Source organism: Mobula hypostoma, chromosome 10 (assembly GCF_963921235.1).
Source record: "Mobula hypostoma chromosome 10, sMobHyp1.1, whole genome shotgun sequence".
Classification (NCBI taxonomy): Eukaryota; Metazoa; Chordata; class Chondrichthyes; order Myliobatiformes; family Myliobatidae; genus Mobula; species Mobula hypostoma.
Window position 1 is genome coordinate 83494331 of NC_086106.1, and position 27312 is coordinate 83521642.

A 27312-nucleotide genomic window follows, 5' to 3' on the forward strand; every position below is an offset into this window, starting at 1 on the left:
AACGTCTATGTTACTAACACAAAAAAAATACTAATTTTCCCACAGCCCCTCCAGGTTATTGTGAATACTGTGTTAGGACAACAGGGATTTCTCTCATTCTTGAGATGTTCTTAAATGCTGATTTTTCCTTGCATGAATTCATGCGTTTAGCCCACCTGTCCTAGAGATTGGAGGAGAGAGATAACTTAATGTTGAAATAGTGCTGCAATTTATGTCATACATATCATTCTAACACAATTCTAATTAAGTAATTGAGCATGGTAATGTTAGCAGCATGCTAGATTCTGGCAACAAAATGTCCAGATTTTTTTCCATTTTAAGCCACTTGGAGCACAATGATTCCTTGGCCCTAATTTGTTTTACCTTCTTGATCCAAATTCCAATGAGATACCATGCTTGAACCAAACTGCCATAAAATAAGACACTGTCAACAAAATTAAATTCTTCTAATATCTTCTGAATTTGCTGATTTAGAATCCAACTCTTACCCATGAGAAAGGGAAGCTTGTATATTGTAACATGCAAGAAGAGGCTTTTCAGAAAACTCAAATACAAAGTAATTGGTATCCTCATCATCCTCTTCATCAAGGCCAGGGGGATTTGCCAAAATGTTACAAACGATCTCCTTATCCTGCTCTGAAAAATTGAAATAGAATCATTACATCCATCTAATTACATACTTTTGTTTGTACATTAGACTATATAAGTATTTTAAATATCTAAATAGCTTATATGTATATCTGATTATATTCAATGTTATAACTATGGTTAAGTGCAATACTTTATGGCCTTACTGTGCCTTTACGTGTTATCCTCAAAGACAAGTTCTACTGCTATCATCTGAAGAACCTGCTAACTCGAAGGGGAAATTAAACAATGCAGCAAATCCTGGAGATCTGATTAACTAGAATAGCATTTGACTTGAATGTGATTTAAAAGTAAATTCAGAAGAAAACACTTCCTGACTAGATTGGTCTATATGTAACGTAGTTTGACAGAATTCTTTTTTTTAAATCAGAAGAAAGGACTTTTAATTAAGTTAAAGAAGTATTTACCTAATCATAAAAGAAGGTATAGACTCAAAAGATAATGTTAAATGTTAAAAATATACATAATGTTTCATTTTTTTAGATACACACACACACACATTCATTCTCACACACACACACACACAGTTTATACTTATAAAATTGTAGAATATTTATGACAGCATTAATTCTAGTGTTGTTGAAAGGGACATTGAATGGTTCTGTTGAGGTCAGTGCTAATTCTAATGTAGACAGGCAAATAATTAACAACTTAACAAAACATATACAGAAATATAAAACAATAATAAAGTGACATCAGGTAAAACAATCTTCTTGAAAGAACACAGGCATCTCAGGGGTGTGTGCCTGGATCCCTGTTACACTTTCTCTATACCTCCAACTGTACAGAAAAAAATTGACAGTTCCAATGTCATCTGCCAATTTGACAATGAAACCACTGTTGTTGGCAGAAGCACAAATGGCGACAAGGTGGAGGAGCAAGATAGATCAGCTGGCTGTGAGTTGTAGTAAGAACCACCTTGCGCTCAACATCACCAAAACCAAGGTACTGATTGTGGACTTCAGGGAGGGAAAGTCAGGTGAGCATGCACCAGTCCTTATTGAAGAGTATGTGGTGGAAACGGAGGGCAGCTCCAAGTTCCTGGCTGCCAACATCTCATAGAATCTATGCTGGGCCCAGCACATGGATGCAACCATGAAGAAGGCGTGACAATTAGAAACGTAAAGAAATGTGGCATGCCATCAAAGATTCTGACAAACTTCAACAGATGTACAATGAAAAGCATTTTGACTGCATAACAAGTTCAAGTTTATTGTCATCTGACTGTACATACATACATACAAAGCAATGCTTCTCCAGACCACAATGCACCCACAAAACATATAATCACACATAGCATGTTAAACAAAATATTACCACGAAAAAGATAATAAAATGTAATTCATAGTGGCCTGGTACTGGAATTTTATTCACAGGAATGCGAAGGTCCGTTACAGGTACAGATCTCTCTATTATGGAAAATATCTACAGGAGGCAATATCTCAGGAAAGTAACATAATCAATAAGGATCTCCATCACCTGGGCCATACACTCTTCTCAGTGCCACCATCAGGTATCAAGACCCACACCTGAAGGTTCAACAACAGTTTCTTCCCCACTGCTACCAGCTCCTTGAACTACCTAAAGAACCCTAATTCTATTTTAGGCTGTATTTCCCTCAACTTGCATTAATGTATGCTTATTTTTCTTTATTCTGTCGTATAGGTGATGTATAATTTATGTTATCATGTTTTGTATGTACTATAAACTTCCATTGTGTGAGATGGGAGAGTGGAGTTAAAATCAGGGAAGACTAACTGATCCAAAGCAACACACACAAAATGCTGGATAATCTCATCAGGCCAGGAGACTAGTTAAGCTAATGGGAAGAGCGGGATGGGATTTTGCAGAGATGGTAGTCCAGAAATCTCAGATATCCTCAACTGGTGAATCAATCAATTGTGAATTACTCCAGGATAAAATCATTTTCAATCACACAATATTTTTAAAAACAGTCTAAATTACAAATATTAATGCCAACAAATCTTTCATTACAATAAAAGTAAAAGAAACAATTTTGAGGGAAACATGGAATGGAATATGATAATAAATGGGTCCAAAAATGACAACTTGTTTTTTTACCAATGAGGATTATAGTAAAATATGACAGATTAAATATGCTAAACATAGAATGGGGGGTCTTGGAATTCACAAAACAAAGGTTCTGAGTCCAAGTGTTTTCCATGTAAATAGTTAAAAATCAAATTGCATAAATATACCATTCTAACTGCAAAACTAAAAATACACTGGATTAACTCAGACTAACAATTAACTTTAATTATCACAATCTATTCATTGAGGAATAAAATAACCACCTACAGGACCTTATGTTAACTTTGAATACCATGATGTACTTCAAATACTACAATGCTAGATTCTAATAACAAATTTTCCAAAAGGATGAAAAATTACATATTAGAATGATAAATAAAATATACATTAACGTTCCAACCACAAGGGGTAGTATGTTGTTTGCTAAAAAAATTTTATACACATTCCCGAAAGGCAATGAGCTCATGATTTTCTAGGGCTCTGTACATATCTGGGTAATTGGTGTGTTGCAAATAAAAGTTACTGACTTGTCCATTGAGGGAGAGCGTAAACTATACTTCATTAGCAACTTTTGGGCACTTTCAGATATGGGTATGGTAGCATTCTTTTAAAGTTGATTTATTGTTAAGTGTATTTCACACACATAAAGAACGTGTTAGCCTACCTCTCTTGCCCCACAGCCCAACTAACCCCATTCAGCCCGGACTACCCTACTGCAGGACCTGCGAATCGAATGGTGGAATGTACAGTAGCCAGGCAATTACTGGTAGAACTCAAGCTTTGGCATGTTTAAATTATATTTAGAAATGTTAGCAGTTCTAGGAGACAATAAAGCCGAAAAACAGCAAAATCTGGACCTATATTCATGTTCAGGGGCCAGATATTAATGAAATATCATATAGCAAAGATATACAGAAAGGGATCAGATAATGTATAAACTCATCCAAAAGGATGAGCAACCAGGAATAGAGGTTTGACCCAAGTTACTTGTGCAAAACATGTCATATGGTAGTTTCTGAAATGTTCTTCCATAATCTTTTAAAATAATATTTCAGAGACAGAATGCAATAAGCTACCATTGTATTTACTTTTTTTAATAAAACAAAATTATCTATGATGAAATAATAAGTTGTATTGTTGGAAAGAGGTGTATACCTATACTAGTGTACAGAAAGAGATTAGTGAGAGATATATTAATTGACTTTCATACTGATAGTTAAGTTTTTGTTGTAATTTCCAGTCAGAACAATAGGATGTGTATTACTTCTAAGGTGTATTATTTTTGACAGACATGGTTTGTCCATTTTATTCCACTTTTCAAATACTTAAAAGCACTAGACTTTCAATATTTTTATAGAACCAGTAATTCAGGGAGTATTTCAGATACAACTGTTGAAAAACAATCACGTACATCAGCTTGGACTATCCAATTTGATGCCACTTTAATGCTAATCTTATAAATTAACTTTAAACAGATAGGCAACAACCATAGATAGCCGCAAATGTTAAAAGCTAACTCACAGTTACGAGATGTAATCAGACCGACTTTCATTAAAAATCATGGAAATTCATGACTTATAAGATGAATCCATAAAAATGTTTACTATCTGTAATCATCAAAGTAATTTCCATCTTCACTATTCTTTCCTCTGTAAGAATATGTAAAAATATTTTAATACTCACCACATGCAGAACTGCCATAAAATTCCCAATGAAGGGCTGGATCATCCTCACTTCGTCCCCTCAAGTCAGTAAAATATTCTGTAGACAATTAGTAAAAATATTTTATTGGAAAGCAGCGATTTTTGAAGCAGATTATGTCATATTTACATGCAAGTTACAAAATCTGAACCTAATATGACAATAATCAGGAATTTTACTATTTATAGAAGATTCCAAAGCAATGACATTGCCATGAGGATGAAATGCAATCAACAGAAAAGTGAACAGTAGTCTTTTTGTGTTCTACTTTAATTGTTTTTAAAATGTCACACTAATTACTTAACTGCAGCTATTATTATGCTTACAACAAAATCCCACTAAGAATGATGTAACCAAGAAAATAAACTGTATTCTTGACGAAAATTGAGGATAAAAAGATCAGTAATTTATTGGGAAAACTCTCCTACACATAGCTATAAATCAAATACTGTCATTTGATGGCATCAATTTATCAACCCATCTGGAAGGAAACAGATATTGCAGCAAGCTATCTAAGTGATTTGATTGGAGATTTCTGCATTACAATTAATGCAGGTAGTTGTTTAAAGCAGAATGTGGGAGATGTAATTCATCTTATAGGCTCTCCTCTCAACATACAGTATAAATTTTTATTAGTAACAACTGGAGTTTGGAGAGAACCACATTCTTTGCACTGGTGACGATGATTGTCAGAATACTTCGCAGAAGTATTCCAACTTGATTTCTGTTAAATTGCCCATGTGGACAATGCTTCCCGAGACTACTAATGCTGAGTTGGCTCACCCCCTAAGAAACATATACAAAATGCTGGAGGAACTCAGCAGGTCAGACGCTATCTATGGAAAGGAATAAGAAGTCGATGTTTCAGGCTGAGACCCTTCATCAGAACTCACCTTCTAACAGCCTTCATTATCCTCCCAATTCACTTTGTTTCACAGGGTCTAAGGACCCTTAGTTTCAGTGCAACATACACAAAATGCTAGAGGAACTCAGCAAGACAGGCTGCATTTATGGAAAAGAGTAAACAGTTGATGTTTTGGGCCGAGTCCCTTTATCAGGATCCTGTTTACTCTCTTCCATAAATGCTGCCTGGCCTGATGAGATTATCCAGCATTTTGTGTGTGTTGCTTTGGATCTCCAGCATCTGCAGATTTTCTCATGTTTGTGGTCTTAGGCTTCAGTTTTTTGTGCTCCTCTTCCATTAGTACTGGCTGCTTTTTATAGTTGGTAAAGTTACGCAGCACAGCAGGAAGGCCCCGGGCTGGTGCAGACAACAGAATCTCACCAAGAGACCAATGGCATTTTCAGAATCAGGTTTATTATCACTGGCATGTGTCATGAAATTTTTTAACTTAGCAGCAGCAGTTCAATGTAATACATAATATAGAAGAAAAATAGATAAATCAATCAATTACAGTATATGTATATTGAATAGATTAAAAATTGTGCAAAAACAGAACTAATATATATTTAAAAAGTGAGGTAGTGTTTACAGGTTCAACATCCATTTAGGATCAGGATTACCATCCTGAAACTATGATGTCTTTCATTGTAGAAATGCTCAACTGATTAATACAACAAACTAATGTAAGCATCCATAAAGCAGAGGTTAGAACTTAAGATCCTGTATATTACCAATATTGTTAATATAGCCAGAAACCATGCCATTGACTAGCAGGAGAGTCCTTTCATGATCTATACCAGCTGTATGCTTAGTAAGCAGAAGCACACTCTCTGGATGAAAAAGTCTGGCTTATTCATCAGAACCATCTTGGGCACAGGAGCAGAATCAATTGTGGGCTGAACTCATAGGAAACCAGCAATAGTGGTATCTGAGCTGCCTCCTCCTTTTGACATAAATCATACAGATTAAATCATACCTTTACACAGAAAGAGAATCTTAGTGACTTCTCTTGCAGATGCGAGCAACAAGTAAAGAAACAGGACTTAGATTTGTTGCTGCAACTGTCTGGGATGAACCTGTAGCCTTTCACCCTTACCTTAGCTCCAGAGAGCAGTCCAGCAATGAAAGTGCAGCTGGAGGTCACATAGCTCTATGAGGGCAGGTTTTAAAAGGCTGAACTTGCAAATACTGTGGCCATAGTGTTTCTGAAGAATGTTAAAAAATAGATTCTTTACAGAAAGAGCTTGTTTTTTTTTTAAATCTCCTGCTTGAGGTCGCTGATGCTCTCCACATGCCCTGCCATGTTTATGCTAAAGCCACCAGTAATAGAGTGCTGCTACTGGTGTCACTATAGAGACACTCAGTAAACAGGTAGTTTAGTAGCTAAGTAGCGGCAAAAACTCACTGCTAGTTGTAGCACTCTTCTTGGTCCTTGAAAAGTGCTTGAACAATATGCTGTCTTGCAGCAATATACATATGTTTCCAGATTCATTAAAACAAAGTCTTAAATCATGAGTAAAGCAAAAACAAACCCTTAAGTTCTCAGAGTTCTGCTAAGAGTGCTCCATGCGAGTTACATGGGCAGAAATGAATAGAAAACCCATGAGGCCATTAAAGCACAGTAAAGTGGATCACACACAAATTACCACAAATTTTAATCCAGAAACTTTTACAAATATGATCTACTCCAGGATAAAAAATGATTCTGAATTACATCATGCTTTTAAAAACTGGTGTTTCACATTCGAATTTCTACACTCAATAGTTTTAAATTCTCACCCTTGCCTTCAAAGCTTTCTGGACCGTGAAATTTCTTATCTCTGCATTCCCCTCTAATCATTTGATATATTCCAGTACAATGTCCCACCTTTGGAATTCCCTGAATAAAATTCTCTGCTTCTACTTCCTTCTTCAAAACACAACTAAAAATCAACTTAATTGATCAACCCGTTTGTTATCTGTCCTAACATATGTTTGGGATCAAATGTTAGTTTATGCTCTTTGAAATCTGTTAAAATGTTATTAATATGATAAAGATTTGTGTAAATGTCACTTAATGTTATTGTTATTCTGTAACCAGACAAATCCTGAATTTGAGGAAAAAAATAACGTTTAAAATATGGATAATACAAAGACACTTTTGTGCACGACACGATTCAATTTCAATATATAAAATGAATCACAGGGGAAGGCAATCATGACTGACAAAGGAAGTTAAGGACTGTATAAAAGCCGAGGAAAGGGCATGGAAGGTAGGAAAATTGAGTGGGAAGTTGGATATTGGGAAGCTTTTTGTTGTGTATGTGGCTGGGTTACACAACAAAACTATAAATTAAAACCGGAGCTAAGTTAATGGGCTTTTTACTTACGGAATCCGAACTGAACACATATATATAGATCAATATGTGCCTAATAGCACATGCTCAATAACGTGTTACTATGACATAAAATAGTCCAATATTATACAGTAGGCTATAGGGTACACTCCTCCCCTTTTATTTTAACAGTGCATCAACTTTTTTTTTTGTTTTTTTTAGGGGCACGTAATTAATTAGCTTGTTTATTTCGGCTTTTTTCTTAAAGATGTGCTGGGTGCATTCCGACTACCACTGTACTGCTGCATTCTTCGCGGCCCGGTGGTTGGGGACCACTGCGTATCTAATTTAATTGGTCACTTTGATGCAGCACGAGCTAAGCTGAAAACGCACTTCATGGCAGGGGTGCTACACACATGCGCACTAGGCAGAAAGAACAGAACTAAAACCCCGCAACCCAGAAACAACTTCTCTTTACAAGCAGCTTTGTAGCAAAAGTGTTGCTATATTACTATTATCCTAATTAGTATTACTTATTTTTATAATGCTCACATTACAACAGTATTTGTGTATTTATTTTTGATTCTTTTCGGGATCTACTGGGAAAGTCTCAAAGATCAACCAGTCGATCGCGATCGACAAGTTGGCGACCCCTAAGGTAGAGGATACTGTACTGTGCGGAGAGCTGGGTTAACAGTCACTTTAAAGTCACCACATGTGCGCACCTTGCTTGATTTTCCTGGTTTTGTGCTGGAGGTTTTCTTCATCACTGGAACAATAGGCGTGGCTCATTCACTTCAATCCACCTTTGACAGGACCCCAGTCTACTCCAGATTTTTCAGCTCTACCTCTACTGCAGGATGGATTGTCTATGGCACTGGCCTGGCTTTGTGAAATTTTGGACATGCATTTTTCTCAATTCAATCTTTGCTTTCATGCCCCGAAGTGTTCCTATTCCTTTCATTAATACTTCCTCAGGTTGTTGCTGAATCCCAAGAGCGGAATTTGTTGAGTGCTTACGAGATAGCCTTTTGGAGCAACTTGTGGTTGAGCCCACTGGGGGAAAAGGCAATTCCAGATTGGATGTTCTGAATAAACCAGATTCGATTAAGGAGCTTAAGGGAAAAAGAACCCATGGGAGACAATGATCACAATATGATAGATTCACCCTGCAGCTTGAGAGGGAGAAGTCAGATGTATCAGTATTGCAGTGGAATAAAGGGGATTACAAAAGCATTGAAGAGGAGCTGGCCAAAGTTGATTGGAGGATGACGCTAGCAGGGGTGACAGCAGAACAGAAATGGCTGGAGTTTCTGAGGGCAATTTAGAAGGCGCAGAATAGATACATCCCAAAGACAAAAAAAGGGATGAATGAACCATGGGTGACAAGGGAAGTCAAAGACAGCATAAAAGCAAAAGAGAAGGCGTATAATATAGCAAAAATTTTTAAGTTAGAGGATTAGCAAGCTTTTAAAATCCACCAAAAACATCTAAAAAAACATAAGCAGAGAAAAGATGAAATATAAAGTTAAGCTAACCAAAAATATCAAAGAGGATACCAAACATTTTTTCCAAATACACAAAGAGCAAAAGGGAGGTGAGAGTGGATATTGGACCACTGGAAAATGACGCTGCAGACGTAGTAATGGAGAACAAAGAAATGGTGGACGAAGTTAATAAATATTTTGCAGCAGTTCTTTCTGTGGAAGACACTATCAGTATGCCAGAAATTTGAGAGCGTCAGAGGACAGAAGTCAGTGTAGCTGCTATTACAAAGGAGAAGATGCTTTGGAAACTGAAAGGTCTGAAGGTAGATAGTCACCTGGACCAGGCAGACTACATTCCTGGATTCTTAAAGAGGTAGCTGAAGAGAGTGAGGAGGCATTAGTAATGATCCTTCAAGAATCACAAGATTCTCATATGGGTTCAGAGAACTGGAAAATTGCAAATGTCACTCAACTCTTGAAGAAGGGAGGGATAATAAATCTGCCATGATGAAATGGAGGAGCTAAATGGCCTAATTCTCCTCCTACATCTTATGGTCTAAGGAGAAAGAGGTAAGGAATTACTATTCATTTTTATTAAACTCCAAGTATAAAAGGCTTAATCAAGCAATTTTGAAATGCAGTTATTGTTCTGTGGAAACTGTCGGACTAAGTGGGCAGTTAATTTATTTTGACAGTCTTATTTAAGAACTCTTTCAGCAGTATGTCGTATCACACACTTCAACAAGGAGACAATGTCAAAGTTCAATGTCTTTACTGACAGTCAGCACCTTGAACAATACACTCGATCCGTACTGTCCACTAATTTGCTGTGCTCTGATTCACATACTCATGAGGTCATGAATCCATGCATGCAAACATGAGAAATAATTAGTTGCCTGCAAAAGTATCCCATCAAAGGACTGTCTATTGTACATTATTCAAAAAGAGAACCTTGTGAGTTCAAAACCAACCACTGATTGTAAACATTAACACACTCAACTGAAAGAATTTGTTAAGCAAGATCATTTCCTTTTAGGTACTTGAACACTTTCATGTATTTTTTTTAAAGCGTGTTAATGCTTTTATACCATTACAGGGCATATGTGTGCTGACTTGGTATACTGGGTACAGAGCAAAGTTTCTTCTGGATCCAAACAACAGGAATTCTGCAGATGTTAGCAATTCAAGCAACACACATCAAAGTTGCTGGTGAACGCAGCAGGCCAGGCAGCATCTCTAGGAAGAGGTACAGTCGACGTTTCAGGCCGAGACCCTTCGTCAGGACTAACTGAAGGAAGAGTTAGTAAGAGATTCTTACCAAAATCTCTTACTAACTCTTCCTTCAGTTAGTCCTGACGAAGGGTCTCAGCCTGAAACGTCGACTGTACCTCTTCCTAGAGATGCTGCCTGGCCTGCTGCGTTCACCAGCAACTTTGATGTGTGTTGCTTTCTTCTGGATCCCACCTCTTGTTACCTACAATAAATTTTTATCTCTATGGATAATGAGGATTTGTGTTTAGTACTGGGGAGTAATGTGAATTGCCAAGCTAGGTACTGGCTGAGGTGCTGGTTGTGATGTAATTAATTGTATATGTGTGCAATCCATTTTTTTCATTCAAAGTACCTTCTTAAACAATAATACAATAATAAGAATTATTTATAATTTGTTCTTTTAATTGCAAGTTATGATCGGATATAGAAAACATATATTTTATGTTTCTGGGTAAAATGAAAAATTATAAGTGTAAATATTAAACATGTAGTTTACATACATACCTATAAGAAAATGTTCCATGGGCTCACTATGAGTCATCTTCAGAACTGTCTGACCTGAATAGGTAGCGAGGGTGGGATCTGCACCATATGACAGAAGAACATGGACAACATCCAAGTTGTCATTCACAACAGCATCATGAATAGGTCTAAAGAAGTAACAAAAATGCAATAAATTACATTTGAAACCATACTTAACTGGCCACTCCAGCTATATTAACAGCTATTTAAAAACCATAATTATAAATATCACAATGATAACTGAAGAATAACTTAAGCAATAACACATTAAAAATATTATATCATATACAGTTGTCTTAATTGGAGAGAAAGCATACTGAATATGCCTGGGTAAAGCCTGTGTTACCGTGGGATATTGCAGAGGAAATTTATTCCATCAGTGATATTCTATTAATGCTGAAATGAACACATTCAGTTTGGCTAATTACTGCACAATGAGTCTACTCCTAATAATCAGCAAAATGTGGAAAGGCAGTATCTTTGATGCTACCAATTGTTGATTAACAATAATCTGCTCACCAGTGCCCGGTTTAGATTTCAACAGGATCAGTTAAACTCAGAACTCATCATAGCCTTGGTCCAAACATGGACCAGGGAACTGAATTCCAGATATGAAGTGAGTTATGTCCTGAGAAAGCATTTGACTTGAATGGGACCATCAGGAGTTCAAGATAACAGAAAACAATGCACAACACAGGGCAAAAAAAACCCTCCAGTGATTAAGAGTGATTACCTCATACAAAGAAAGACAATTGTGAATAAACATTCAGCCCGAGGACATCACTGCGGAAGTTTCTCAGGGTATTGTCTTAAGCCCAAACACCTACAACTGATCTACTTCCCATCACAAAATCAGAAATGGAGATCCTTGCTGATGCTCACTCAACACTCAATTCTATTTACAACTCTGCAGCAAATTTGAATACCCATATGATTGGGCTAGTAAGTAGCATTATTCACACCAAAGAAATGCCAGGCAATGACTATCGCCAACAAGACAGACTAACTACCTACCCTTCATACCCTATGTCACCACGATTGCTAAATCCCCAACCATCAAAATCTCGGGAGTCACCACTGAACAAAACTCCAATGGATCAAAGGCTGGATATTCTGCACCTGACATTTGAAAACTCTTCTCTTTCTGCAGGTAACAAGTCAGGAATGTGATGGACTATACTGCCTTAACTGGATGAATGTAGTCCCAAGCTCAATACCATCCTGGAAAAAGTGGCTATTTGTTTAGAATCTTATCCACTATCCTAATCATACGTTCTCTACATTACCTGTATACAATAGCTGTAGTCTGCATCACCTGTAAAATGTGGTCAACTGTCTAAGCTATCCCAATAACAAATCCCAAACCTGCAATGTCTACCACCATGGAAGAGTAGAGCAGCTAGCATCTGTAAGTAACATCACCTGCATGTTTCCCTCCAAGTCATAATTAGAAACCAACATAATTTGAAATATACTGTAGATCCTTCATTGTCACTGGATCTACATCCTAGGACTTTTAAACTGAACACTGTAGGAATAGCTTCATTAGAAGGAAAGTAGCGATTGAAGGTAATGGATTACAACCACTTCTCTCAAGAGCAATTAGATATGGACAGTAAGTGCTGCCCTTCCGAACCAAATCCACAAACCTAAACACATAGTTGAGTTTCAAAATAAATGGAAGCTTTCTTTGTTTAACTATGCATTTACTAGGAAGTGAGCTAACCTTATTGAAACTACGTAAATGAAAAATTCTTGGAGTGAAGAGATTATCATTGCATCAGTACTGTCTCTTCAAACCGAGATCCAGTTTAAACCAACTTTGCTTTCATCACTTACTGTAGGTTCAGACTGGGTTTAGTCCAAGTAACTGATATGATCATAGTGGATGAAAAGTATAGAACATCTTGTTTTGTTTTGATTTGTAATTCTTGAATAAAAACTGAAAATAATTTAAAACAATTTTTAAAAAATACCCCAATTCTCTTTTATTAAGAAAATTAATAACCTAATTTAGTGGTACATAAATTATATTATGGAGAAGGCCCGACTGACAATCTGAAACATTTCAAATGCCATTCAGACAAACAAGGAAGTTTCAAACTTCCTATGAGATCTGAACATTCAGAACTCTGCCTCTGATAGCATATAAAATCTGGGACAGTTTCAAATAATTTACATATTTTTCATTTAATTGAATTTAATGAAAAATATTTAGTGGTTTAATAGTATTTTCTAATATTGAAAATGTTTTATTTACAGTTGCATGGCTTAATTGGCTGTCAAAACTCTACAGGGGATGGGCAATATGAAGCCTTTCTATTGGTCAGGTACGACTTGCAAATTTACCCATCTTCTGTCCTTGATTTCTTGAGTTGTTGTAAATGAAGCCCACAGTTTGAAACTGGATGCATATTCGCAGCATCTGAAGCTGCAGATTCAGTACGAGTGTGACCTCAAATCGTATCACACTCTTCCCCCATTTTTCACCAAAAGTCGTAGGGTTAAGTTAATATTAATTTGCTGGGATAAATATTAACATGGTTTAATAGACGTAGTTTGTGGGACATATATCAGTCTTAAGGTATTATGTGATGAAAGAGCCAGAACTGAGAGCTCATTTTTCTCAGAGGGATGTTGGGCTGGAGGGGATTGCAGAGAATCAGAGGGATAAAAAGCACTACATAAACTTAAGACAAGATGTTAAGCATATTTTGTTTAACTGGGAGTCAATGTCACTCAGCAAGAACAGGGGTAATGGCTATACAAATCTTCATGTGAGTTAAAATATAAGCAACACACTTTTTTTCAATGAACTCAAGTTTATATATTTTATGTTAGAATGAGGGAGGACAGCTCGGAATGCATAAGACCATAAGACATAGGAGTAGAATTTGGCCATTTGGCCCATCGAGTCTGCTCCAAACATTCAATCGTGGCTGATCCTTTTTTCCCTCCTCCTCAACCCCAGTTCCCGACCTCTGATGCCCTGTCCAGTCAAGGACCTATCAATCTCTGCCTTAAATACATCCAACAACCTGGCCTCCACAGCTGCACACGGCAACAAATTCCACAAATTCACCACCCTTTGGCTAAAGAAATTTCTCCACATCTCTGTTTTGAATGGGCACCCCTCCATCTTGCGGCTGTACCCTCTTGTCCTAGACTCTCCCACAATGGGTAACATCCTTTCCACATCTACTATCTAGGCCTTTCAACATTCAAAAGGTTTCAATGAGATCCCCCTCAGCCTTCAGAATTCCAGCGAGGACAGACCCAGAGCCATCACACGTTCCTTGTATGGTAACCCTTTCATTCCTGGAATAATCCTCGTGAACCTCCTTTGCCAACACATCTTCTCTAAGATGAAGGGCCCAAAACTGTTCACAATACTCAAGGTGAGGCCTCACCAGTGCCTTATAAAGCCTCAGCATTACATCCTTGCTCTTGCATTCTAGACCTCTTGAAATGAATGCTAACATGGCATTTGCCTTCCTCGCCACTGACTCAACCTGCAAGTTAACCTTGAGGGTGTAATGCACAAAGACTCCCAAGTCCCTCTGCATCTCAAGTTCCTGGATTTTCTCCCCATTTAGAAAATAGTCCGCACATTTATTTCTGCTACCAAAGTGCAATGGAATCGTTAACTCTGGAAATTACAATGGCATAGACAAGGATATCAGCAGCACATGAGCTCATGGAGAATTGAAGTTAGGCAATGTCGCAGAGGTACAATTTATGTTGCCAGGGACCGACATGAAGATGATGTCCAGGGAAAAAAATCTATGTTTGGTTGGAGGAAATTTCTGCACATTTCTACCGGATGTCAAATAAACAGGCTAATAACTCTTGAGACTCTGGAGGATAAAAAAATTCTGATGAGGTGAAGCTGGATGTCGTCAGTGTACAAGTGGAAAATGTCAAGTTTTTTGATGATGTGGCAAATGGATAACATATACATGTGAAACAGAATGGAGCCAAGGATACATTATCAAAGGACACCAAGAGGAACAATACAGGTGTGGGAAGAAAAGCTGTGAAGAAAAGCCATTACTGGCAAGACCAAGACTACAAATGCACAAGAAAGAATGAAACCAGATAAACAAAATGTCATCGGGTATATATGACAAGAATTGGAGGAGAATGGTAATTAACCATATCAAAGGCTGTAAGGTCTAAAAAGGCACGAAAAGATAGTTTACTTTTGTCACAATTGCGTATCATAACTTATTTTGATTATAGTTCATTTGGTACAGTGGTAAGGGTAAAAACTTGTCTGGAGGGATTCAACCAAAGGGTTCTTTATAAAATGGTGACAAATTTAAAACAAAATATTAGACAGGAAAGAAGTTGGAGATGCAGCAGTAATCGCTAGATAGAAAGGTCAATAATTTTATTTTGAAGAGAAGAATGATAAAGAAAATTTTAAAGGATGTGGGAATTAACTGAGAAGGTAGAACAATTAACATCAGCTATCAAGGATGTTGTTAAAGTAAAATAGTACATCTGCATTTACTTTACTCTTTTAGATCACTTATTTGAAGTGCACATGGAAGACAAGTTGTTAGTTGAGATGATAAAGGTGTTAGACCCTGCATTACCCTTTTATGGGATTCGATGCTACGTGGCAGATGCACTGCCCTAAATAGAAGACAAGGGAGGCAGTTGTAGAAATGACGGGCTATGTGTAATAAATGGATTTATTGAAGAACAAAGGGAGGTTTATTCTCTGATTAAATAAGCTGTGACTGCTTGATACCAATATTGAAAACCATTTCATTTTCCAACTTATACCCTTAATCAACAAAGATTCACAACTGTAAAATACATATGTCATTCTTACCTGGTACCATCCTGGGCACTGCAGTTTACATCTGCTCCATGCTCCAGAAGCCGTGTGACAATGTCAAGCCAGCCACGTGCGGAGGCTTCGTGCAGTGCCGTATAGCCTGCATTATCCCGGTGATTGATATCACACACTTCATTCTCCAAACAGTAGATAACCACATCCTGTACAAAGAGAAAACAACATCTGAATGGAACAGCAGAACAAAATTTACATCTTTACATTTGTATCATATTAGTATTAACTTACAACTTCCATTTTTTTAAAAGATGTTCAATCATGTTTATGAGGTTGTTACAGAAATTCTGGCTGGTTTTAAGGAATATTTTCTTATTTATGAAGTAATAATTATGACTCAGTCACAGATTATACATATGAATGGGAGGACCCTGGGGAATGTTGTGAACAGAGAGACCTTGGAGTAACAAATATATAATTCTGTGCAAGTGGCAATTTAGGTAGACAGGATGGTGAGAAAGACATAGACATGCTTGCCTTAATTAGCCGATGTCTTGAGCATAATAGTTGCGATACTGTGTACATAATGCTGGTTAGGCTACACCTGGGGCATTATGAGCAGACCTAGTTACCACATGAATAGAAAGGGTGTGACTAAGCCAGAGGGTATAGACATGATTCACAAGAATGTTGCCTGAATTGTAAAGTTTGAATTATAAAGAGAGATTAGATGAGCTGGGTCTGTTTTCAAAGCGAAGGAAGTTGAAAGGTGGCATGATAGAGGTTTATAAAATTGTGAAGGGCATAGATGGTAGATGCCTGATTCCCATGGTAGGCAAAAACCAGTTTAAGGTGAGAGGGAAGGGGTTTCAAGGGATCTTGCTTTGTAAATAAAATAGTAATGTATTTCACTGACCCTATTTCATCTGAGAAGTTTCAATCAACTGAAAGGAAAAATGTAAATTATGTTTTTGGGCCTTTTATTATGGCCAATGCTATTTTTCTCATTGCACCAACACATTTTGCACTGAAATGGTTTGATGTCATATCTAAATGGTTTACTTTCCATGCACTCTAGGATGCTAAGGCTGCCACTACTCCCTCTGGTGCCTAAATCAGCTACTTTCCATGGATAACATATCAAACCTAGATGTTTTGGCATTTTTATTTTAATAAATAATTTAACTTGGTAGTAAATTTTATTTACTAATAAAATTTACTAAGAAGTAAGCAACATCTTAGCTTCCCCAAACTCTTATCCTCCACTCAGCAACAGGGACCTGTCAACAGATGAATATTATTTTTCAGTAACACTTATTAACATGCAGCAAAAATTTACACAATGTTTCCTAGTCATTCAAATAACTAAAATCACTATAATAACAATCACCTGTTTCAAAAACTTCATAAGTTTGTCATTTTAAAATCTGCCCACCTCCTTCTTGGTATATCCTTCAATTACCTTTTTCTCCCAAACACTTAAATATTTCGAATTTATTTGTAATGCCCAATCCCACATTCTTACCCATTTTCACAATTTTAATTAATTAACAAAATTTTCTTTTACCTCCTATCTCAGAAATTAGTATCTCATTCTTGAGCAAAATGTCCAGTGGAAGTTAATTTCAGAAAATTATCTTAAATGGAAAAGTGCTTAATTGTAAGTATTCTCCAGATAACTTTTGGAGTAACAATTACCCCGTTCACCTCTTTCCAATTAGTTAGTTGTGGCAATTTATTCTACCGGAGAATATCTAATATTTTAATACATGCAGTTGAGAGGAAATCTACAAGGCCAAGATGATAATTTCATAAAGAAAACAATATGCTTCATTTGGATGTGTGAAAATAGAAACGCACATTAAAATTCTACATTACTAAAAGATAGTTTAATTTAATAAAAAAGTGTGCTGTACATTTTAGTTCTGATTATGTGTTGAAAATGACAGATCAAGAATGAAGATTTCATGTATTAAGTTCACCTGCAGACATTTAACCCTGCAAATTCAGGATGAACTTCAATTAACATTGTGTCAAATCTGTAGAATCACAAGTGAAAACAACACACTATTATGTCATTTCCCTGGTCTGGGTTTACATTCTGGCAAAGAGGCTACCGAAGTGGTTTTGCGCCTACCAAGTTACAAGGTCTGACTTATTCAAACTCTCTATTCTTAACATTTTTTAAAATCCTTTTATTGATTGTACTAAGCTATGGCTTCCTTCCATATTGTCCTACTTAAATAGCATTTCATTGGCTCTAATCCACTTCAGTGGAGTCTAACGTAGAGAAAGTTGCAATATAAATGGAATATATTTTTGTTCACTTTTTAAAGCTCAACTTAATTGAAAAGTCACTTGGAAGGTAAAATCGTTAATTTATTGTAAACTCCATCAATTCCCTGATTTTCTTGCTGGGTTTTACATTGGTAACACAATGAAGAACCTCGGACAATGGCATCAAAGATGTGCAGCTCCTGCATGGGAACATCCAAAGTTTTAAGTCATGGCTCCTGACAGCACAGAAGACTCATGCAGAAGCAGTCATTCATTATAGTTATGTTGCCTGCTTCAGAATTATTAAAGACCACCTGACAGAGTAGATGAGTATCTCTCTTAGCATAAAGTGGTTTCATTTTCCTGGCCATGCTTCAAAAAGAGCATTTCATGGAGAACAATACAATCTGATCCCATTCTGGTTTGGTTGCATAGGTGCAGGTCAGGTTAGGAGATGCCCAGTGATATTTTGGATCCATGCAAAATGACCCAGAAATCACCTCTGTCATATAGTTTTAAATTATTCAATTTCTGGAAAGAGGGCGTTGTTAACAAGGTCAGCAGTTATTGCCTAAAACCTATTGTTTTTCAGAAGGTAGTGACGAAAGAACAACTGCAGAATTTCTAGTGAAGGCACTTTCACAATCCTATGCAGTAATGTTCCAAAATTCATGTCCAGTGATAAGGAGAGAACAGCACGATATTTCCAAATCAGGATGGAGTGCAGACTGGACCTGCACCTATATTTTTGAGGATCATTTCTTTTGTCTGTGATTGAGAAATAGTGTACTGAAAAGTTCCCAACCATCATGGGGAGTTGGAACACTTTCTCCTGGGTGTAGGTTTTGTTCCCATCAAATTCAAAGTACTTAACTGGCAGGGGTCACAGGGCCAAGATGCCAAGACACTTATCAAGGTTGATCATCAAAGCCAATTTGTGGGTGAATTCGAACAGTGACGTTGAAGGAAGACAATGATGGTTCTTCATAATCAAGTGGCTACCTAATGAGAGCTTAACCTGCTGATGTAGGTGTGGATCCTACCCAAGGTCCACAAACCAGACTTTCCGGGTAGGTCTGATGTCTCTGCCCGCTCCAGCCCTACTGAACCCACATCCTCATACCTCGATTCCACTCTATCCCCCCATAGTTCAGTCTCTTCCATCTATATCTGCAACACTTCTCATGCCCCTGATCTCAGGAATTTTCAGTTCGCTGGCCCTGACTGCTTCACCTTCATCAGGGATGGTCAGTCCCTATATACTTCTATCGCCAATCAAGAAGGCCTCAAAGCTCTCCGCTCTGTCTCAACAAAAGAACCGACCAATTCCCCTCCAGCCCTTTACATTTCCCACCCACTTAGCTTCACCTATCACCTTCCATCTAGCCTCCTTCCTCTCCCCCATCTTTTTATCCTGGTGTCTTCCCCTCTTCCTTCTCAGTCCTGATAAAAGGTCTCAGCTTGAAATGTCAACTGACTATTCATTTCCATGGATCCTGCCTAATCTGCTTAGTTCCTCCAACATTTTACGGGTATTACCTCTTTCCATCAATTAACCTGCAATAACCAGCCAGGATGGCTGCAGTGATGAGTGCCTCGGAGGAGAACAGGAGATTGAAATCCTGTCAGGTGACAATGAAGGGTGTCAGAGAAGGGAACCCCTTCACCAGGGACTTCCTGATTAAGAAGTTCCTGTTGGAGCATGACGCATATAACCCTTGCCTAAGGAATGACTTCAATGCACTCCAATTTGCCTACTGTCACAACAGGTCAACAGCAGATACTATTTCATCGGCTCTCCACTCAGCTCTGGAACATCTAGCCAGTGAAGGAGCATGCATTAATCTATTCTTCACTGATTGCAGCTCAGCATTCAACACCATCATCCTCTTAAAACTAAACAAGCAGCACCAAGACCTAGATCTCGATACTTCCTTATACATCTGGATCCTCAATCTCCTCACTTGTAGACCCCAGTCAGTAATGATTAGGAAAAACGTCTCCTCCATAATCATCAACAGCACAAATACACCACAAAGCTGTGTGCTTAGCCCCTTGCTCCACTCCTACTTATGACTGTGAGGCTAAGAATAGCTCCAATGCCATATTTAAGTTCACTGTTGTTGGCCAAGTCAAAGGTGGTAACAAATCGACATATAGGAAGAAGAATATAAATCTGGTTGAGTAGAAGAGGAAGAAATCAGGGGTCCATGAGCTAATTGCTCATTAGGGAATCGGAGATCTTATGGACCATAGGAGAAAAGGGGGGAGGAGGGGCACTAGAAGGTGGTTGATAGGTGGCTGAGAAAATAAGGGATAATTGGGGGGGGGCGGTGGGAATGCAGAATGAATAAAGAAAGAAGGGGAGCGGGGAGAAATTAGCTGAAGCTACAGAAATCAATTTTCATGCCACCAGGTTGGAGGACATTGAGATGGAATATGAGGTGCTGAGTGGCCTCATTTTGGCATTTGAGGAATATTGTGAGCAGTTTTGGGCCCCTTTTGAAAATTGTCCTGGCATGGAGAAGATCCAGAGGTGGTTCATGACAATGATAGGGTTAATGTATGGGAAGTGTTAAATGGCTGCAGGTCAGTACTCACTGGAGCTTAGAAGAATGAGGGGGGACTCTCAATGAAACCTGCTGAATATTGAAAGGCCGAGATTGAGTGGACATGGAGAGGACGTTTCCAATAGTGGAACAGTCTAGGACCAGAGGACACAGCCCAGTCTCAGAAAAGAGACATCCCAATAGAACAGAAAAGGGGAATTTCTTTAGCCAGAGGGTGGTGAATCTGTGGCATTTACTGCCACAGACGGCTGTGGATGCCAAATCACTGGGTATTTTCAAAGCAAAGGTTGATAGGTTCTTGATGAGTAAGGGTGTCAATTATTACAGCGGGAATGCTTAATGGGATTGAGAGGGAAAATAAATCAGGCATCATTGAATGACAGAGCAAATTCAATGGGTTGTATGAAATAATCCTGGTCCTATGGAGACACACACTGAGACAGACATCACGTACTGCTGGAACATCATCAGCTTGGTGAGGATCTCCAAAACTTGTTGGTCATGCAGTATAGCAAGGCGTCAGCAACAGAATGCTGCTGACCATCACGATCCACTCTACAGGAGTACGTGCTAAGGGATGTAATGAAACTCTGTGAAGCAATGCTAAGGCTCTGTGGAGAAGGACCACAATGTAGGTTCCTTTCTCTATCGTACATGGAGGGTCAGAGTTGGATGGAAAACACCTCGAACAATGAATGAGGGAATGAGGCAATGATGCTATGTTTACTGTGTTTCAGAGTTCACACCACAGAATTTGCTGACCATGAATGCAAAAGTTGTTGGCACTGTCTCTTCCTTTGTACATTTATTTTATAACACCAATAAAGTCTAATTTTGAAATTAAAAAATAATTGGACAGAAGCCACAAAGTGGCAGTATATCCAACTGACCACTGTTCGTTGTAGAGGCTGCAGGTGTAAAGCCAAAGCAAATATCTAGAGAGCATTATGTAGATGGTTCAGTGCAAAAATGGTAAACAGAACAAATATTTTGGATAGTGGATGGCACATCAAACAAACTAGTTCCTTTATCTTGTACTGTGTTGAGTTTCTTATGCATTGACATGTGCGTTGTAGATGAATTCACCAAATGATAAATGTGTTTCCAATTGCATAGTACTGAAATGAACAATGGCACATGATTAATTCTAGATAGGATAACTCCGTGTTAAAAGTTGCAGCAGCATCAGCACTGGGAGATAAAATGCTTCCAATATTACAGAAACTAGGCTGCTGGCAACTGATAATTCATGTGTCTCACTGTCTATTTACTTATTTAGATACAGCACAGAATAGGCACTTTGAGGCACATCACCCAGCAATCCCCCAATTGAATCCTAGTCTAATCACAGGATAATTTACAATGGCCAATTAACCTACTACCTAAACATCCTTGAACTGTGGGAGAAAACTGGAGCACTGGAGGAAACCCACATGGTCACGGGAAGAACGTACAAACGTATAAAGGGAATTGAACCAACAGACTACTGTACTTGTGAATGAATTTCTCACTGAGTTTTGAAACATCCAATATGTAAGTTAAATTTTAAAATGTGTTGCACTTAGAATCTACCGTCTGGTTTTATCTGAAATTGCTGTATCCTGCAACCGACAGTTAGTACTACAAATGCAACAGTGATCCCTTGTGGCAATTCATGTATCCTACAACAGTTAAAGCTAGTTCACAAGAGGATTTTGTGAAAAAGAATTTTAATTTAATCAGATAATCACTATTAATGTCTAAATTATTTTCAACAGTAATATTATAGGAACAGTCAAGAAAAACTGCAAATATTATTTAGCTAGTCAGCAATAATTTGAATTAGCACCTAACTAATGTTTAATTCGGCAATGTGTCCGATTACCATAAGGACTCACATCTAATAGGGTTCTTGAAGGTATTTCCTCTTTTGTTTTTTTTTCCTCACTTCACTCGCATTTTAATACAGTCAACAAATTTAAATAGAACCAGAGAATTTCTTACTTGTAATACCAATTGGTTACTGTCAGAAAGTAAGATAATTTCACTTCAACTTCAAAAAACAACAGTGGAAGTATAAACTGGGTGGAGATGCCTTCAGAATCATCAGGACTTAGTCAGGTTTCTCAGTCCTCATAATATATCCATTTTGGGAACTCAGTGTTGCATTGAGTATTGGTGTTCACCATGGTCAGTTGCAAAGCAAAGCTTTCCATACCATATTCAAATCTGCTACACAAATTAAAAAATTTCCAAGACATTCTGATGTGCTTTGTGATCCTTCAGACTGGGATCAGTTTTCCTTTTTTAGCAAAATGGAACTGGCATAGAAATAAATTCATTTTGAGGATCCACATTTGCTTAGAACTAGATTCAGACCCTCTTTACGTAGCATACTTGCACACAAACATTAAACTTTCAACTCAACATACCGATTTGAAAATAGAACCCAAAGATGAAAAGCTTGTAATTTAATCACTGAAAATGCAAAATATTTAGAAATACACCGCTTACTAGGTTGACTAACATCGGAAATACTAAAATCAAGTTGAACTACATCTACTTTTCCTGAAGCATTAAGTGCTAAATCAACATTGACAAATAAAAACAAAATATCTGCTGTTTCAGTTGCACACAGCCCTAAGCTAGTCAGTGATTTTGAGGAGGTATCTCTGTAGCAGCTATACAGCAGAGGTGGATGAGGTAAATGTGTGGGGGAAAGCAAGGGATAAATCAAGGTAGGGTGTAAAGTAGGCTAGGAAAAAGTTTAAGTGCCACAGTTTGGGAACTGGCCTCTATCTCCTTCCTTTGGTGTGGTGCAGTCTGATCAGCTCCTGTGCTGTCATCAGGCTGCTGGAGAGAACATCAAGGCCACAGACTGCAGCATATAGTAACACAGAGGCTGCAATCTACGTCAATGCTTCCTGTCTGCAAAAGCGCAACACATAGGAAATCAATATGAAGTCAGCAAAGAAACAAATGGAAATCCCCAGTAATTCAAATGGATCCTGTCAGAAGTGTTCTACAGGCTATTACAAAGATATAAAAAAGTTATTCCAATCACTCTGCACAAGAAGAATGAGTCAGTAAAATTCATGTGGTGAAATGGTTGGTTTGGTTCTGCTTTGTTTTTCAAATTTGATTATCTCATTAATCTAAATATTAGAACTCATCTGGATTTAGGGAATCAAATTAACTGGATTTAGAGCATGCTCAATGCATTTTTCAATCTGTTGATTACAGAGGTATGTAAGTCAATGTGGGCAAGGAAGTATGTAAAAATAAGTACTATTAACAAAACTAAACACATCACTAATTAAATTATATTATTAAAGACTTTACCTCATAGCCTAATCGTGCTGCCTTCTGCAGCAAGGTTTCACCAGCATTCTTATTTACAATTAATTTTCTTGTTTCAGATTGAGACTGCTGTCCTGTGGATGTCTCTGCCTGAGCAGATGGTGACCGTGACCCTGTTGCATGTTTAACAGGAGTAACCGAGGATGTCCTCTTTTTCCAGCGGACTGAATAATCAGGTTTCTTCTTTGGTGATGGGCTCCAATCAGAATCCAGCATTAATGCTAAGCGCTTCAGGGAGCGTTTCTGCTTTACTTTAATCTAGTACAAAACAAATGTTTAATAAATCAATTAATGGACCAAAAAATAAATTATATTATATAACCTTACCAGTTAACTCAATGTGCTCTTTTCACTGTCTTTTTAAACTTTGAAATGATGCAGATAGTACTGGGTCTATTACCACACATTGTTGATTTTACCTTGGTTTATTTAAAATAAACTCTATCTCTTTTACAATAAAGAAAACATGATTAGGATTATATACTGTGTACTCTATCTAGGCCCTCCATTGGTTGGGGTCGACCATGGATGTTGCGTCTCAACTGTCTATGTGATACACAAGCCATGGCAGTACGATATGAAGAGTAAGCTGTTGCCCATGTTGCAGGCTGCCCCTCTCCACACAGCTGATGAATCCAAAGGAACAGCAGAAACAGCATTGACTGATACAATTTGGCCCCAGCAGGGTCGGAGGAGTTGCCAGTGTTGAAATTAACGTAGGACTGCCATAGGGACCCCCGCTACAGATGTTTCCTCAGAGTTTACTCCCGAAGCCTTCCCCATTTGTGGGTATTGCCGTAACACAGTAGAGTTTTGAGATCAGAGTTTTCCTTCTCCTAGATAAGTTGCCATCCACGGCTGACATGCTCCATCAGCCTGAAGCGACTGGTTTAAGGCGCCAATACCCCAACTTTGACCCTTCTCCTGTAAGTAGAAACAACGGTTCTGCTGGGCTTCATAGCTAAGCCACATGTGAAGGTCAAGGGCTGGACTTGGTTGTCAGAGGCCATTTGAAACCCATATCATTGGGAGCACTTAGTTGCTTGTTTGAGCTTATCTCCACTACCCCATCCCCCAGCTATACACTGAAGGAAGTGTATAAAACAAGTCTTAATGTTTGAATACCAACTTAAAACCTATGATTTTTTTTATAACTACTCCCAATCAAACTATTCCAATGCTCTACCTACTGCCCTTCGACCCTCCCCAACTTGCCATTTACAATTCCGCTGCTGTATCCCAGTACATCATTCTGCCCTCCTGAAGCAGAGCACACCACGTCTCACAATGTCTCCAAGTTAAAATAATCATCCCTATTCCTGAATTACATAGTGACCTTATTCTTCATCATCACTAACATTATTGGCCCTTCAAGGTACATGAATTCTTAATTCCTCTGGCTTTGATTGTTTGCATACTTCCAATTTTCTTCAGCCCACCACTGCCTTGGCAGCATTCAATGAATTTCTAACCTTAAACCCCTCCAAATGTTATAATTTTGAAGAAACTTTTGGTGTACCTTCTTAATATCTCATTTTAAACGTATGTTTCTTTTAATTAAGGCACAAAACAATGTGGCTACACAGTCTTCTAACTCGTAAACAGAGCTCCTGTAAATTGTTTACCTTGTGCTTTCCTTGATTGTTTGCACCATCTTCTGGTGATAAGGGCCCACTTATATGCTTCGTCTTACATTTACGTTTTCCAGATGGTTTTTCAGACTGGTACTCACTTGGAGATTCTTGTATGTGGGACAAATTCAGAGCACCTGGGCTGCAAGGCTCTTTAAGTTTACATATACTTCCTGACACAGGAGTGCTGTGCCTGACACTCAGGTTCCAGTCAGTATTAGGCAATGTGGTTGAAGGAGCTAGCCTCTTTCGTGATGAAGCAGGTGGTGTCCATATGCCTAAAAAGAAAACTGCAACATGGTTAACTGGACCAGGGTCCATATCTACTCTAGGTTTTTAAGTTCTCATGAAACTCTATACCCACTGGTACTCAAAATGCTTTAGCTAAAATCCACTTTTGGCATCAGTGGAGTATAATCTTCTGTAATATCAGAATGTGCAATATGATGTTATACTAAAATGCTGGAACAGATCACTACAGCAGTTTTGCCTCAACTAGTCAGTGCTTGTGGTTGTTGTCCAAAATACAATTAATGTTGGCAAATATACACATGGCAAGATATGAGCTGTCAGTAAATCACACAGATGGGCAACTAAATCCTGAAGGAATGCTTGATATTAGTCAGCGTCAAACAGTAATTCAGTACAGATCCTCTGGTCTCCAAGTCTGCAACAACCATCAACCATTCATTTACACTAATCCAGTGCTAATCACCATTTTTATTTTCTCCATATTCTCTTTCTTTCTTTTTAAATCTTTTTATTAAGTAAGTATACAAAAAGGTAAGCCATATAGACACTAATACATTGTTAAAATATAATAAAATTACAGAAGATATTAATACAAAAAAAAACTACAATGTAATTTAAACATAATATACCAAGGTAACATAATAGTATACTAATTTTATATATATATCAATAGAGAAAAAGAAAAAAAAAACCCCAAAAAACCCACCGTGCAACTAACTAAAAGCAACGCAAAGCAATGGGCTAACTTGAAACCAAACAGAGTTAAACTTAAAATCACGTCCTCAATCCCGACCTCCATTAAAAACAGTGAAAAAAAAACAAGAAGGGTATATATTACATTAAATGAAAATATTGAATAAAAGATCTCCAAGTCTGTTCAAATTTAAAAGAGGAGTCATAAAGATTGCTTCTAATTTTCTCCAAGTTCAAGCATAATATCGTCTGAGAAAACCAAAAAAAGGTAGTTGGAGCATTAAGCTCTTTCCAATGTTGTAAGATACATCTTTTCGCCATTAAAGTAAGAAATGCAATCATTCTACGGGCTGAAGGGGAGAGATTACTGGAAATTTTAGGTAGTCCAAAGATAGCAGTAATAGGGTGAGGAGAGATATCTATATTCAATACCTTGGAGATAATATTAAAAATGTCTCTCCAAAAAGTTTCCAAAGTAGGGCAAGACCAAAGCATATGAGTTAAAGAGGCTATCTGCCCTGGACATCTATCACAAAAAGGATTAATATGAGAATAAAAGCGCACTAACTTATCTTTGGACATATGTGCTCTATGAACAACTTTAAATTGAACTAGGGAATGTTTAGCACAGATAGAGGAAGTATTAACTAATTGTAAAATCTGCCCCCAGTCATCCACAGAAATGGTAAACCCCAATTCCTGTTTCCAATCTACCCTAATCTTATCAAGTGGAGCTTTCCTAAGTTTCATAATAATATTATAAATCATAGCCGATGCACCTTTCTGACATGGATTAAGGTTGATTATAGTATCTAAAATGTATGTAGGAGGAGCATTGGAAAGGA

At 37.7% G+C, this 27312-nt stretch overlaps 1 protein-coding gene and 1 long non-coding RNA gene across 7 annotated transcripts in view; one reads left to right on the forward strand and one right to left on the reverse strand.

Annotated features, from left to right (window-relative positions):
* Nucleotides 1-24074, forward strand: part of LOC134352995 (uncharacterized) — a 36361-nt gene extending 12287 nt beyond the window's left edge. The window contains exons 2-3 of the long non-coding RNA XR_010019527.1: nt 13164-13231; nt 23951-24074. This is a non-coding gene — a long non-coding RNA (uncharacterized LOC134352995). The remainder of the gene's footprint in view (nt 1-13163; nt 13232-23950) is intronic.
* The window catches only part of bcorl1 (BCL6 corepressor-like 1), a 220225-nt gene that overhangs the window by 12189 nt on the left and 180724 nt on the right, over nt 1-27312 (reverse strand). For all 6 annotated transcript variants that reach the window (XM_063060734.1, XM_063060733.1, XM_063060735.1 and 3 more), the window contains 6 exons: nt 25517-25800; nt 23874-24149; nt 15745-15911; nt 10884-11029; nt 4384-4461; nt 489-636 (listed from right to left, as the gene is read on the reverse strand). In XM_063060734.1, coding sequence (XP_062916804.1) covers nt 489-636; nt 4384-4461; nt 10884-11029; nt 15745-15911; nt 23874-24149; nt 25517-25800 — 1099 coding nt within the window. The remainder of the gene's footprint in view (nt 1-488; nt 637-4383; nt 4462-10883; nt 11030-15744; nt 15912-23873; nt 24150-25516; nt 25801-27312) is intronic.